The sequence below is a fragment of the Saccostrea echinata genome, unplaced genomic scaffold, assembly GCF_033153115.1.
Source record: "Saccostrea echinata isolate AGI-Se365-2 ecotype Australia unplaced genomic scaffold, CSIRO_AGI_Sech_v1 ptg000006l, whole genome shotgun sequence".
In the NCBI taxonomy this organism is placed as follows: Eukaryota; Metazoa; Mollusca; class Bivalvia; order Ostreida; family Ostreidae; genus Saccostrea; species Saccostrea echinata.
The window spans coordinates 834108-851226 of NW_026889755.1; the positions used below are offsets into that span (position 1 = coordinate 834108).

Consider the following 17119-nt stretch of genomic DNA (forward strand, 5'->3'; position numbering starts at 1 on the left):
ATTACCAACTATAGGACTGGAGACGTTCAATTGTCCGTAGTAACTGATGGCCGTTCAGCTCTTTGCTGTCACTATGAGTACATGATTGGTCGAAAAAAATATATGAATCAACAATAAACTAAAGCACTAGACACAATATTCCAGCTTTGTAATAATTTGTTGCGAATGTCCTCAGTCTGAACAATTTTACTCAGCTTTTCAAAGAAATTGATGTAGGCCCGTGGCGCAGCTTCGACTTCAAAATTCAGTTTGATGTCTATAGCCTAATGAAAATTTTTATGCTATCCGTTTTGCAATCAAAAATCAAACTTGCAGGAAAGGTCAAAATAAAGATCATAATATGATGTATATTATATCCTAAATGTTCATACATTATCCGAGTTAACCAGAACTAAATACTTAGTAGTTAGAGAAATCTTACACTCGATTTCGAGACTGCGCCTTATACATTCGGCTTATTAATACTAGGTTATTCAAAAGAAAAATTGAAAGAAATATTCCTGAAATATTTCTTACTTTTATATAATTTTTGTGTTTGATAAATGTATGCACCACATTTCATCAAAACACGTTGATTAGAGAAAGAAACAATCAGAATGTCTTGAACAGCCCTCACAGAAAGCACAAATCCTTTAAAATTTTACCATTTCAATCTAATTGTAGCATGTGATATTGGAAAATATGGCCTTAACTGTGCCTTTAACTGTAGTGGTCACTGCAAGGATAATGTTCCGTGTAACAGGGAAACTGGACATTGTAATACTGGATGTACCATCGGATATGAAGGAGAATTCTGCAGTGAAGGTATGAAAAATACATGAACGTAAAATTTGATTTTTATATTTACTATGTACATGTCTGCAATATGTATATTCTTAAATCTTATTATTCGAACAACAAGATCATTTTTGAAATGTAAAAAAAAAATTCAAATTAAAAAGAAATGAATCTGAAACTTCAAATATTGAAATATTGTTTTCTTGTGCATCAATTTTATCTCTATTGATGGGCAAAGAAATCCTTAGGTCAAAATCTTAAGGACGATCTTCATTTAATAATTCGACAATGAAAATTACCACTTAGAAATTCGTTTGGTCTCTATATGTATTTAGAAAAGCATTTTCATGTTTTTGTCATTAATAATAGCTTGTAGTTTTGGAAGATTTGGAAACGGATGTGAGAATATTTGCAGCGGACATTGTCTTTACAATGAGACATGTAACCATGTGAATGGACTCTGTAGTAAAGGTTGTGCTCCAGGATATTATGGATCCCTTTGTAGTAAAGGTATGGACTTCTAAAATTGAAAATTAAAAAAAAATGACATACAACAATATGGTTTATAGAATTTAAACAAATTCAGAAAAGACTATTTTCTGACTGTTTTGTATGAAAATTTTTAATTCTTGTATTCTTTATTCAAGGCAAAATGTATTTGAAACAACATACATAAAAAATAAAAACAAAATAACACATGTTTCACGTGAAAAGAAAAAAAGCTAAATTGAAAAATTTTACTTAAGATTTTATTTTTGTCTTTCGTATATCATTTTCCCACACACTCTAACAACCATATCTTGGAAACTATATTCTGGAGTGATGCTTAATAAATACTGTCTTAAGGATACATAACACAAACAAAAATTTGATGCATGGATTGATATACATTTTTTGACTGAATTTGATTATAAATGACATAAATAATAAATTCCTAAAATGTATAAAAATCATACGTTTTCTTTGGTACTTAAATATACAACTTCGTGTCATTTCTATGTCATTCTATACAAAATTTTACCGTTCACGGTAGCGCAGTCGGTAGAGCGCTCGCTCCGTGATCGGGAGGTCGTGAGTTCACGAATGGGACGTAAAACAACGTACATTCAATCAATCTATACAAAATTTTGCACAAATTTTTATCATTGGGACAAAGCCGTACAAAATTCTTCTACTTTACATCGCAAACATTATTCAGACTACCTATTTAAATATAAATCTATGAGAAATATTGCTGACTTGTTTAAAAGTTTGTGTTATTTATCAAAAAGCCACATGAAGACAAAAACTCTGAGCAAGTGGAAGAATGACAAATATATGTACACCTGATATTTACCCCCCCCCCCAAAAAAAAAAAAAAAAAATTGGGGAACACTTCTACAATATTTTTTGAGTTTTATCCTCAGATTTGTTTTTTTTTCCCGAAAAGCACTAAATTAAAAGAAAAAAGTACGCTTTCACATGTTCTAACTCATTCAAAACATAACTTATTTGAAATAAAGATTCGCACTGTTATAATGTGAGTTACTTTACAGGTTATATTCTATTTATATGCATTGGCAATTGTAGTACTGTTCCTTATATGTAAAATCAAAAGCTCTCTTTCAGTTTGTCCTAGTGGTTCCTATGGTTTGAATTGTTCTGGCACATGTTCTCGAAATTGTATTGGTACTTGTGGAAATGTCGATGGTTCCTGTAAATGTGTACCTGGATTTTCTGACCCACCAAACTGCACCACTGGTATTATAATTATATTTCAAGCATGATTCAAACTGAGATGCTCTTTCTTTTGTAAATGTAGGCTTACTTTTCAAGGCACCTATTTAGATAAGGCTTTGGGAAGAAAATAGCAGAGACAGAGACATAGAGAATTTAACAGGTGCACTTAAGAGCCAGTCTCGAGAAAACCGTGTAATACTGTCCAAATCGAAGTTTACTATATCGTGAAGAAATTTCGTGGGTAGTAATACCACCTAACATGTAACTGAATAAATCTAAAAAATTACTGTTCATCAAACGTGGCAAGCGTACAAAGCGTCACCTACATTATACGCATTTAGTGGAAATTCACATAAATAGGATAGTAAAGATCACATTTGATTTATCTTACTCAAATTTAAACGGGGAGTTTCGATAAGGCCGTTTTTCGGCCCCTCACGAAATTTCATGAAATTTTGATATTTTGTAGAAAAACTTCTTATCTTCCTAAAAATATGAAAATAATTTATGTTGCGCATTTTCTGGTCACGTGATAATTGAGAATTTAAGTATACCCCCTTTCGTATATTTTTGGAGTAGACATTTTTACGGGGGAAAGTGGATTTTTTTAACCGTCAAAATCGTAAATGAAATAGGATAAATATGAATAAAGACATAAATTAACCAATTTCAAAATATTTTTTAACGGAAAATGGTATTGATTTTATACAAATGTTTTTTTAAAGGTGCGATATTTTTCTGGTGTGTTAAATGTTGCTTTTCTTTTAAAGAGAATGAATTTAACTTATAAAACGTAAACATATACGGAAAGTTTAAACATTATAATTAATCAACAGTTTATACATAAACTTTATAATCAATATTCATCATTTTCACATACGAAAAATGCAAATGAAAAGATATGTAGACATGAGATAGGTAAACGTAAAAACGTCATATATACAGATATATGCAATACATTTTCATCAGTGAGGTTATACAATTACATGTTTTATAAAAATATACCTTAATATCATGAAACTTAAATTTAAAGAAAATGTTTTGAAATAAAAAGAAAAAATCGGCACGATTAAAAAAATAAATGCAACTTTATATATATACATAAATAAAAGGTTCATTTAAAAGCATCATGTTGCTACGTAAGCCGATACATGCACAGACCCTGAAACGTGCTACTACCCCACACGCACGCTGCACGAACGGTACACGCTCGCTACACGGTTTGCACGAAACGCTGCACGGTTTACACGAAACGCTACACGGTTTGCACGAAACGCTACACGGTTTACACGAAACGCTTTGCACGAAAGGCTGCACGGTTTACACGAAAGCCTGCACGAAACGCTTTGTACACGTTTCTCACACGCTTTGTACACGATTCTCGCACGGTTTGGCCTCGATCTGGATTTTCTATTCGGAATCTCTCGGACTTTATTTCAATTATTACGGATTAATAAAAGATTAGTTAAGAATTGCAATCGTTCAGATTAAGTTAAGATTAAAACTCGCTACACCAGTACTATATTAACAGATAAAATACTCAATTTTCAGTTGTAATTAATACATAGTTGTCAGTGAGTATGTGACCCGCCCGGTGAAATACTTATTATCGTCTGTGTACAAACCTTTTTTCAGTAGACTCTAAATTACGCATTGAAAAAAAATATCTTGTTTGTAATTCATAATCTTTCACAGCATTTAATGTTTTTCCAATTATAATTTGATACTAAATCGTCGTTTTATTACTAACAAATAAACTCAGTTATTGATTTGAAAAAAAAAAAGATTCAATTGCGTATGATTTCTGTAAACGGATTGACTTTCTTTTCCCTTTTTTAATTATTGATTGATTTATACATTTTTTGATTTATTAAAAAAAGAATTCATTTGATAAAATTAGGTTCTGTTTATAATTTGCAAAGGTGATATGTAAACTGCATCTAACAGGAACATTGTGCAGGAAAAGGGGGCGGGGGGGGGGGGTAGATTACCGAGATCTTACTGCTGTATCTTCAAATCTGTACATGACTTAATATAACGGGCACTTGTTTCAGTAAGTATACCATCGGGGGAAAAATATTATAGAAACAAGTGCCCGTTCTAAGAAAAAAAATATCCATATCTCCAGCGGGACCCGATACATGTAATTCATTAAATGCACTTTATTCAAAATGGTAAATATATCGTTTCATTACAGAGTTAAACTTTATTTAATAATGAAAATTTTATATGGTAGAGAAGCCGGGGGATAAGTATTGTAATTATTTAGTTCTCTTTTGAGGCATTGGTTTATCAAATAAAAACAATATTATACCCACCACCTTTTAAAACTCTTCATTTCAAACCGCGTGTAGACAAAAAATAAATAAAAATAAAAATATATCAATAATTTATGTAATCAATAATCACGGCTCTTAACAATACATTCAATATATATGCATACATGTCCAATGTCCTAAAAACTAAAAAGAAATATTCTCTAGAACTGCGTGATTAATAAAACAACTAATATACATGTATGATTATTTAGGATTTATTTTATTTACCAATGTACTGGCAAATTAATTCACTGTTTACAGACAATCGAATAAATTTAAGAAATAAAATCCACGGGTATTTATTTATACCCATTAAATACTAATAAAACCGTTTAATTTCACAAATTAAAAATCAATCTTATTGTGGGTTGTCATCTTATCTATGATTGACAAGAGATACTTGCAGAACAAGTTTTCAGTCCCGGCACGCGGAAGCCATGATCGCTGTTGTAAATGACCTTGATCACAGTCGTAAGAAAAGTGTTGAAAGTGTAAAGAAGATTACAATATTTTTTAAGGGGTGCATCGGGCGCACCCCAAAAAAAGTAATAGATTATTTTAAAAAAGAAAATCATCAATAAAAGACTTGTTTACAACATAAACTCAGTTAGTATTTTCATTTGATCACCCCCCTCCCGGAAATATTTAACCCTGTATTTGTCGATGCATGTGAATTATAATTCATTTATATGACTATTATTAATAGCGATTCTCTGTAACCACTTAAACTTCTTTGCCACGCATGGTCACCGATTTTGATGAAACTTTGCCCATTATTACAACTTGACACCAGAAACATATATCAAATAAAATTTCGTTGCTATGCGTCTTGGTTGCCATGGTAACAGCCAGAAAAGTTGGAAAAATTGAGATTTTACGCTACTTTGAATCTTTATTAAGCCTTGATAAAGACTAAGAAAAACAAACAAACCATTCTCACAAAAATCCGAAACCTTGTTGCCACTTATGCTGTAAAAAAAACTATTTAGAATTTATCTCTAAGTAAGTTGTAACCATGGGTACATTTGGAATACATTTTAGATGCTGAAAAATGCAGAAAAACGCTCAATATTCACTAATGATAGGTGTTAAATGATCAAACTCAATCAACAACCTAAGAAAAAACAATAAAAATATTTGACCTTAAGTAATTAGGTATTGGCAATATTATTCTAAAAATAACTTTCATGGTTGCCATGGTAACACAGTGTAACCATGCAAAATATGTTGCTAAGATTGGGTTAAAGCTATTATCTTCAGGAAAAACAATAAAATTCGTGACTGGCACATATACATCCTTATGACCTTGCAACACCGGCAACATAAGAAAAATTGGGATTAATTGTTACTTTGCAGTGTTACCATGGAAACAATGTACCAGTTGTTTAAAGGGATATTTTTTTGCTGCCTTAGGAATTTACTTACTTTTTATTCAAGAAACATATTATTTGACTCACCTTGAATAGTACTTATCTTGAAGAACAAAAGTTGAATATCATATATTGATAACGTTTGTTGAAAAATACAACACTGTTGCTATGGTAACCAAGAAGGGAAAATGTTCGATTTTGTTAATTTTATATCGATATGAAACCCTATGTGCCAGCTTTTTGCATCCAGTTAGAGATTGGGTGGCAGTCAAAATTGAAAGTCAGGTTAGTTGTTCATAATTATCAATCATAAAAGTTTTGGGAATCTACATACAAGGGTACGTATCTAAGGAAACAAAATATTTTTCAGATTTCTATGCATATTTTTTCGGCTCATTTCCATAGCAACGCACTATTTAAAGAATTGAATTTGAATTTTTTGAAATGTGAAAATTAGGGTCACATGAACGTCTTTAAAAATTGATCATCAGTTATATAAAAATATGCTTTTTAAAAAGATAGGATAAGATTTAAACACTAAGAGAGTAAATTTAAAATCCCTTCTTGGTATTAAAACCATGGCAACCATTGCCATCCTATAAGAAATATCATATTTCTTCCTTGGTATAAGTTACAAGGATCTTTTGTCTATTATTTGCTTGCATTTCAACCTATAATTTTTTTTTATTCTTAAGTGTATGATTTTATAAAATTAAACGGGCAAAATTATTACTTTTGAATACTTTGTTTCCATAGTAACGAATGTAATAGCTGATTTACCAAACATGTTTATCGCGCATTTAAGACATCAGGCCTTCAACTTTCAGAATCAACCATTGCCACTTGTTTGCTTTGCTGCAAACGTTAACTGTGGGACTCTGAACATGTTGAAAAATGCCATTTTTCAAACTTTAGGACATGTTGCCATGGTAACCATGACACGTAGCAACCATTTTCTGCCTGATTTGAGTTTACAGTATCAAAGACTTTTATCATAGAGAGTTTGGAGAAATTCTAAGACTATGCGTGCCACAGCTCCTATATAAAAGTGCAAGTCGTTACAGAGAATGGCTCTTAATCAACCAATTTTATGCATAAAAAAGACTATAAATGACTCATCGTTCCGAAATAATTTGTATCACAATCTTGTAATATAAGAAAATTATGTTCGTTTATAAAGAAAATCAATTAACTGTACTCCCCGGCCTAGAATTCCAATACTTCACATTTATAGCAACACACTAAATTTTGCATTTTATTTTTCACGCCTGCCATATTTATCTATTATTTTGTATTAATCACCGATATGTTCTTGTAATCCCACATCCCATAACTGTAGAATGGTGAAGAGATTCAAATAAATGAATGAAAAGGACAAGACCGAATTTCTAATGAATTTTCTTTTAAAAAATGTTCAGTATTGCTCCCTTTAAAAATGTATTGAATTAAATACCTTAAAATTTATGTGCATATAATTAATTACTTTTAACACATTTTCTGTCCATCTTTATTGAAATAAAAAAAGAAAGAAAATCAAACAAATATGTAATACATTACCGAGTAATTTTATTTTGTTGTTTCCGTATTTTTTCACTCTTAAAATACCACCGGTATGATATATCCGAATAATATTAGTTACAAACAACACAGAAGGACATGTTGATCCATCAATAGCCATCTTTAAAATAAAAAGACTTCCGAATGAATCCTACACGTTTCTCACACGGTTCTTACACGAAAGTCGCACGTTTCTCACACGCTTCTTGCACGCTCGCTACACGGTTTGCACGAAACGCTTTGGAGCTTACACGAAACGCTGCACGGTTTACACGAAACGCTACACGGTTTGCACGAAACGCTGCACGGTTTACACGAAACGCTACACGGTTTGCACGAAACGAAAAGCGCACGAAAGTCACACGCTTTTTTGGGGTAGTAGCACGTCTCAGGGTCTGTACATTGTAGGTGCAAGGTAAGAAAAATTAAAATATTTTATCTGTCGACTGCCACATAATTATTCGGCTAGAAAAATATATCTGGCGGCTGCAAAATAGTTTTCCTGCGGCCACCACATAAATAACTGGCGGCGGTCAGAAACTTATCTGGCGGCCGCCACATAAATAACTAGAAGCCGCCAAATAAGTTTCTTGCGGTATATAGACATGTAATCTAATAAAGCAAAAATTTTATGTTATGAAGTGAAGACTTTATGAATTGAATTTTTGTATAAAGTGTAGATGTGATCATTGCTAATAAGGCATTAAACTCCCAGCGTTGACTACAAACAGAAGTTATAGATGTCTTAAAGCAAAAACACTACAGTTTTATCTGGCGACCGCCAGATATTTCAATGGCAGGCGCTAGAAACTTGTCTTTTTTTTTTACCTAGCACCTACCGGCTTCAGTATATTGCAATGTATTTGATAATATGGATAATATTAATAAGAGTCAAAAATATTTTATCATGATACGTAATTATGTGAATAGCCAAATGATGGAAAAATCTATAATACATTGAGTGTTCCTTTTTCATTATGAAACTTAGAAGTAATTGCCTACAAATATCTGCATTATTTTTTCAGCATAACTGAGAGAATCCCAGCCAGGACTAATTTCCTCTCGCTTCCCAACTCTCCACAGATACTTAAGTTGCTTACCAACTCTAGTCATTTCTCATTTAGAAAGTTTTAGAATTCATTATGTATGATTTGCTAGACCAGAGCGCAGTTCGAAATACATGTGTAAACGCCAAGGATATGTGTTTAATCCTTAATCAGGCAGACATATGCGCCTATACATCCAGACTTAATTAAAACAGTCCATGTTCCCTATATCAACCACATGTAAATATAAGGGCGTTTCTCTAGCATGTTGGAGGTGGATTTCTATTTACAAGAAAGTCAAAAATATAAATATGCATGATAAATAACGTTAAGGAATGGACTTGCTCTAAACCTTATTTTTTGTATAGTCAGTCGGAAAATGTAAGAAAGATCCAGCATATGAACGATGTCTGGTAGTGTGCAATCCTAGATGCATCATCAGTGCAAGTCCCGCTCACTCATTAAGGAAATGTAGGTCAGATCCAGCATCTGAAGCAAGTCTGGTAGTGTGCATCCGTAGATGCATCATGAAGCAAGTGCTTACAGCTGCTCTGCTCCAAAAACTTAAATCTGATTTTAAAACATTTACCTGAACATTCTTTGGCTAAAAATGCAGCATCTGAAACCTGACTGGTGACAAGGAAACACGCTAGATCATGTGACTCTGATTAATGTAGAGCATAAATATACTTGAAAAAAAAAATCTGCTTCAAAAACTTTTACCAGGAACACCGATGTCGACGGTATTACAAAAGCTCCCCAAACTTCGTGGAGGTGAGCTAAAAATGTGACGTTAACGTTATACGTTGGCGACATAAAAAGTATCGAAATAAAGATAGATACGATAATGTTTTCTACTGTTAATATAATCGAGAATCTTCCTTGATTTAAAAAAATACGCTATTTTTGGCCGAGTATTTTAACACAGAGTCAGATCAAGAAACCAGGAGCTTCTAATTTTAGATATGCAAATTGTATGCAATTTTCAATTTTTGGATATTAAGTGCACACGCGACACTCATCATATTTCAAGAAATTAGTGTTCAGAGTATATCTAATTACTAAACAAATTTAGGTGAGTGTCCCTCGTGCACTTCATATTCTAAACATCGATTTATAAATGCCACCCTCTTATATTTTCCCATAAGTCTAATGTTAACTGATCTGAGGGTATATCTTAGTATGTATCAGCTACGGCGTGAATTTATCTCATATTAACTTTTGAAATATAAATAACAAAAGTTAACATATTTATCTTGAATTCTAAACTAGTTTTGAAAAAAAATAATTGAAATTTATTTTTATGAAAAAAGTGGGCCGCTGAGCAGCCTTATCGAAACTCCCCCTTTGTGCGGTTTCTTTAAGGTATTTTAAAGTAACATACATGTATATGTTCTTATAAAACTGACATTTGTCGTTATCAATATACAACATATCAAAGGACAGGCAACTTAATACGTACTGAGTAGCCGAAATCTTTAACGAACATGATACGAAATTAATTTTTTGATATTATCGTCATAGTATAACTCTAATCATTAAATTTGCAAAATATTGAACTTGGCATATAATAACTCATTGCGATATAGGGATTTACAATTAAACTGCCCATTTTCGAAAAATTCTTCAAATTCGAATGGGTTACACAGTCAAGTAAAGAACTTAAAATTATAAATATTCGTTTGGAGATAAGAAGAAAAGATGTTACCATATTCCTCATCATGTTTAAGGAAATAACTAAAATTAAAACATTTGATAAAATTGAAAATTAAATTTAATTGACACAAATTATCCCCAATATGAGGATTGGCATTTTGGCAATTGTTCAGAAACAGGATTATTTTATGATAAATTGAGCTGACCGATGTGCACATGTCAACAATCATATTGAATGACCATGTTTCCTACATTTTTGTAAGAAAGTTCCTTTATAATCAAAAATGAATTTACATGACTTTGTATGTAAATGGAGTAGTTCTCTAGTACAACATTATTTATATAAATTATGAGACTTGAACACAGGATAGATCAGTTGTTTGCTTTCTGCCAGTTTGAAATTGGCAAACTTTTGTAAAAATAACATTTCTGAATTATAAAAATATAAAAATATTGATATGAAATGCTATAGGAAATACTCTGTAAGGGGTTTAAGCAATTGTCTTTCAAATCAAAGAGCTTACATACATTTATAATGCAATAATTAGGACATAAGAGTTTTCAAAAATCAAAGACTTCTTATTAATAAAATTTTATTTTTTTTGGTTAAATTATTGTTGCATACTGTATGTGTACATAAATTAACGTATTCAAAATTAAGCGCAATCAGTGGGTCTGTAGTGGTTGGCGTAGTTATGAATTAGCGCCACGCATGTAGCGCTAAAAAATCAAAATTAAAAAAATACTCATTGTTGAAGTAAAATTTCAATATCTTATTCTAAATAATTTTTAAATATCGTATTAGATTATTGTTGTTCAATTAGCGTGTCCATTTGGCTGAAAATAACCTTAAGGTATTTATTGTGCGGTCGTAGTTTGGTTGTTGAACATTTAATTACCGTTTACAAGTGATTAAAACAATTAACTTAGATTTCCTGGTCCAGGAGGATCAATAATGTGTGTATTTATGTTAGAGTAGTATTGTGTAACTAATGCCGCGCGTACATGTACATTGTCGAGGTTCACATATAGAGTATGCAGGTCGACACAGTTGAACTGAATGGTCCAAGTGACAGGTGCCAATAACCCATTTTATATTAAAATTGATGCTCAAAAGTGAATTGGGAAAAAAATCAGATTAAACAAGGATATATATTTACATACATTTATATTGGCCTATTGCCTGTTGAAATAGATAACGACTAAATCGGGCTCGGTGTTCGAGGCCTGATAAAACGGCAGATCGAAGCAAGTAAATGAAAAACATCATATCGTATTCATTTATTAACGGTAATCATGAATTAGCGCAGCGCTGTCTGTGCTAAAGCCGCTAAAATATGAAGCTCGCTTTTTTAAGTACACATACAGTATGATTTTTTTTTCTTATATTATCTTAATAAAATGGATTTTGTAAAATGACATACTGTAAAATCCTTTATTATTCGTAGGGCAATTCTTTATGGTTTGGGGAAAATATTGGTCCGTGAGGATTAAATTTTGTGGTTCCCATCAGGTGTTTAATTGCTACACTAACTGACAAAAGGCGCACAAATTGCATAGATATACAAATATTTATTGTCACAAACACAATTACAATAACAACCAAGTTCTAAATTGTTTTTAATTATCTCTAACCTTTTAGAATGCCTCCCTGGATTTTATGGTATAAACTGTCAGTACAGATGTAGCGGTCAATGTGTCAATAATGAGAACTGCAGCAGATTCGACGGAAGTTGCTCTCTAGGATGCAAAGATAATTATGTTGGGGTAGCTTGTGACTCTCTTCGTAAGTTCTTGTCTTTTGTCTGTAACAGAAATGAAATGAAAGTGTAGAGTAGGATTTCAACATTTTTAATTACATGTACATTGAAATGCAAATGTTTCATCCGTTGCTGGAGATGTTTAATTTCAAAGTATTTTAAATATTGTTTGTACTCATATTCATTATTTGGATATTTTCCAGATGATAGTTCTACCAGTGCGTCAACAGTAGGACTTGCCATAGTAGTTGCAGTATATTCTGTATGCCTAATGGCTGCCCTCATTTTCTTTTATTTGAGGTATATCGAATGCACAGAATGTTTAAAAAATTAGAAATGATTTGAAATTTACTAAACAACAATGGATCGAATTAAGATTGTGTTTATGATGTATAGTAATTAGATAAAGCAAGCTATTCAATTTTTGACCATAAGCTCTGACTACAAGTTATTTCAATTTATTTTCATAAAAAGTTGTTTTTTTTTTTCTCTCTAAAAGAGAACAATCAGAGAGATTCAATTATTCACATTTCACATAAAACAATAATCTAACATTTTAAAGAAAATGAATTGGAAACTGTGACTATATTAAAATATCTGAAATGGGGATACATTGCATGTATACTTTTTTTCAAAGACCACAACACTGCAAAACCTCAAAAGAAAGAAAACCGAAGTTTGCACCTAAAGACACGAAGAGTGTTCAATCCTCATCCCCACAGACCAATTACTTAAATGACGTCACACACAATTATCAGGACCTAGATGATGACGATAAAGACTCATATGAGTTGATACAAGCATCTGCGAATCTGTGTGCTTATCAGAAAATAGAACATACAACATAAGTATGAGTGAATATTGCTTCCTTTAATACTCATAACAACTTGACAAATGAAATATATAAAGTATAGAAATAGAAATCCGTACTTTAAACAGTTGCATATGGTAAACTGAGTACACTATCAATATCTGAATCAGCTTTATAAAGGCACTAGCTTTCATTATACCCCCGCTTGAAAAAAAAAATGCGGGAGGGTATAGTAATAGGGGTGTCATTCCGACCCCGAATTGCGCTCTCGGATACCCATCTTTAGCACAAATCCTCCAATACTACTGAATAAAGATTAATGAAACTTTCACAGAAACTTTGTAACATAGTGACATTGTGTGTACCTCTTATGTTACTTTTTGATCGAATATCTTTTTCGGGTTTCCCATAGCAATAAATAGACAAGGCCATTCTTTTTTATATAAAATGAAGGGGGGGGGGGGTTACCCATCTCGTATTTGCAACTACTCATATACATGTACCACTGAATGAAATTTAATGATACTTTAACAGAATCTTTGTTACACAGTGTCATTGTGCACTTTCATTTTACTTTTTCATCGGGAATATTTTTCGTGTTTCCCATGGCAAAACATAGACACTACCATTCTTACTATAATTTTGGGGGGATCAATTTCTTATCAGCAACTCCTCCCATACCACAGAATGAAGTTAAATGGGACTTTCACAAAATCTTAAATACATAATGCCATTATGCACCTCCTATTTTACTTTTTGATCGGACACATTTTTTCGGGTTTCCCCATAGTAAAACATAGAACATTACCATTCTTTCTATAAAATTGAGGAGTACTGAACTCTTACCTACAACTCCTCCTATACCACTCAATGAAATTTAATGATAATTTTACAAAAAAACTTAATTATATAGTACCAGTGTGCATCTCTTATTATGTTCCCCAAACGAAGTTTGGGAACATATTGTTTTTACTCGGTTTCTTATTATTATTATTATTATTATTCTTTTTTATTCTTATTTCTTCTCCGGTACTTTTTTGTCCGCGAGTGTTCTCGGAAACTGCACATCCAATTGAGTAAAAACTTTTTTAGGGTTACTAGGTATGTTATGTAGATTTGCGTGCGCGTGCATTGCGTAAAATGACCAATATACATGATATAGTTGTAACTTTTATATTTTTTGATGAAATGCTTTGATACTCAGAATATAAGGATATATTAAAAGTGTAGACAAGATGACATGGTCAGCATGCACATGCACGAACGTGCGCGCACGCGCAAATCGTAAAATGACCAATTTACTTGATATAGTCGTAACTTTTATATTTTTTGATGAAATGATTTGATACTCAAAATATTTATATATATTAAAAGTGTAGACAAGATGACATGGTCATCATGCACATGCATGCACGTGCGCGCGCGTGCAATGTGTTAAATGACCAATATATTTAATATAGTCGTAATTTTTATATTTTTTGATGAAAAGCTTTGATATTAAGAATATACAGATATATTAAAAGTGTAGACAAGATGATGTGGATATCATGCACATGCATGCACATGCGCGCGCGTGCAATGTGTTAAATGACCAAAATACTTAATATAGCCGTAACTTTTATATTTTTTTATGAAAAACTTTGATACTAAGAATAATCAGACATATTAAAAGTGTAGACAAGATGGCATGGTCATTATGAACATGCATGCTGGTGCGCGTGTGCGCAATGCTAAGATGACCAGTATACTTGATATAGCCGAAACTTATATATTTTTGATAAAATGTTTTGATACTGAGAATATAAAGATACATTAATAGTAAAGATGGGATGACATGGTCATACTGCACATGCATGCACGTGCGCGTGCGTGAAATGCAAAAAACGACAAATATACTTCATTGCCTTATTTAATGAAGCTTACAGGAAATAAGACACCAAAAGGGAGTTGGGGAGCGTTTGGGGAACATCTGTAACGGTCCCCGTTACAATTATAACTAGTTTTACCTTATGATGGAATATATTTTCTCAGGTTTCCCATAGTAAAAAAATAGACACTGCCATTCTTTCTATAAAATAAAGGGTATTAGTTTCTTTTTTCCTGAACTCCTCCTATACCACATAATCTTTTTAACATAGTGTCATTGTGCACCTCCTATATTACTTTTAATTTGAGACATATTTCAGGTTCTCCATATCAAAACATAAACACTGCCATTCTTTCTATACTATAAGTTGTACGCATTTCTTATCCGCAATTCTTCCTATACCACTGAATAAAATTTAATGATATATTCATAGAATGTTAATTACAAAGAGCCCTGGTGAACCTTCTGCTTTAAGTTTTGATCGGACAGAAAAAAAATAAAATATACTCATATGGGAGCGGGATATACTTTTGTGAGCTAAATGCTCACAGTACATCTAGTATATATTTAATGAAGCACTGTGAATGAGTGTGAAATTTTCTTTGTTCGGTAGATACATCTATAAACATTTCTTTAAAAATATTTATGGAAGTCCTTTAGCACTTTGTTTCGTTTACCTTTTTTGAAACAAGACATTATTTTTAAATCCAAAAGTAAATCTTAATCAGCCTTGCTCATAGTAGTTATGCATATTTTAAATTGCCAAATGCGTGAATTAAAAAAAAAAAATTGTCTGGCAAATTTAAATTTGTTGACAAAATTCAATTTACCATGACAAATATATATATATATATATATATATATATATATATATATATATATATATATATATATATATATATATATATATATATATATATATATATATATATATATATATATATATTATTTTACTTTACCTACATTATAGTTAAAAGAACAATGTTCATTTAGGACCCTTTTTAGCCTTGTGAAATTCTGAAAAATCAAAACTGCTTAGCTTTAAATGACAATGCATTAAATATCTCTTGGGCCGTTGGTGAATGCATCTCTATTGAGAAATGAAGTAATTTTCTCGCAAGTCAATACATAAAATTGCCTGTAATTTGTTGATAGACATACTAATTTAATCTACCAATAATAAAAAAAAATCTGCAATTCTTTTTTTCGGTAAAGAGTGATTAAGTTCATTGATAATTATAAAACAGTTTTGTTGCACTTCTTGCTCTAGCAAATTCTAAAATTAGAACTAAACAGCACAAAACTTCTTCATGTTTTTTTAACAACACGTAGTAACAAAATTTTGCTATATTTGTAGTCCCAACACTTCATGGTTAAAATATATAAAATTGTTTAAACGCGGGTTACAGATTTTGATTTCTTAGCCTCAACCCTTAGGTCCCAGGGGGTCAGCGACCATACATTTTACAATTTGATTTCACGCGAATACCGGGGTTCACTTTTTGGGTTCGCACTGATGTTAGGTTGTCTGGTCCGTACTATAGATGGCGCGGGTATGTTAAGGCTACACCCAGAGATATACTACTTGCCTCTACAATATGACGTCATAGTAAGCTGTATGACGTGAAGTTTAGAAATAATGATTTCTTAATATCTATATTTAAAGTTTAATTTCAGGTCCAAGAAATGAATGGAATCATTCAAAAACATAATGTAAACAAAAGCATGTCGTGTTTGGGTGGTATAAACAGCTAAGTATTTATCACGGGGGTTAAATACCAAACCTATGACGTCATAACTATTGATCAATTATTTGCCGAGTGAAAATTAAACGTGACGAGAATTCATGTAAACAAATATGTAAAATGGGAGTTTTAAAGCATATACCGTGAATGTTATGTGTGATTCATGAGGAATAAAAGAATAAGAATCAGGTACGCTGATATATTCTAATCATGTTTTCTTATAATGAACACAGTCAGTGCTTAAAATCCCGATCAGCCTTTCCTCTGTCGGTCTATAACAACAAAGTTGCAAAAGTTCAACACTACGCCGCATACCTTGAGACATAATTTTTGTTTGTATCGAAAGCTTGTATTCTATAGTACTTGGAAAGTGCTGCTGGAATGGTGTGATTAACATGAAATGATGACAATTCCTTGATCGTTTGTACAAAATGTAATAATTTTGGTAAGGTTTCATGCGAAACTTTGGAATAATTTTTTCTGTGTCGGGAGA

At 31.9% G+C, this 17119-nt stretch overlaps 1 protein-coding gene across 1 annotated transcript; it reads left to right on the plus strand.

The window, feature by feature from the left end:
• The first annotated feature begins 780 nt into the window (after positions 1-780).
• On the plus strand, positions 781-13051 carry LOC133180132 (multiple epidermal growth factor-like domains protein 11). The gene is made up of 6 exons (XM_061314707.1): positions 781-804; positions 1113-1287; positions 2386-2517; positions 12086-12229; positions 12407-12503; positions 12841-13051. The coding sequence occupies exons 1-6, from the start codon at positions 781-783 to the stop codon at positions 13049-13051; spliced, it is 783 nt and encodes a 260-aa protein (XP_061170691.1).
• The last annotated feature ends 4068 nt before the right edge of the window (positions 13052-17119 follow it).

Excerpts from the sequence above, each read along its gene's own strand:
- LOC133180132 (XM_061314707.1), top strand. The coding sequence starts at position 781 with ATGAAGGAGAATTCTGCAGTGAAG. Across the intron at positions 1,288-2,385 it reads TGGATCCCTTTGTAGTAAAG|TTTGTCCTAGTGGTTCCTAT; the intron begins GTATGGACTTCT and ends GCTCTCTTTCAG. Across the intron at positions 12,230-12,406 it reads GGTAGCTTGTGACTCTCTTC|ATGATAGTTCTACCAGTGCG; the intron begins GTAAGTTCTTGT and ends GATATTTTCCAG.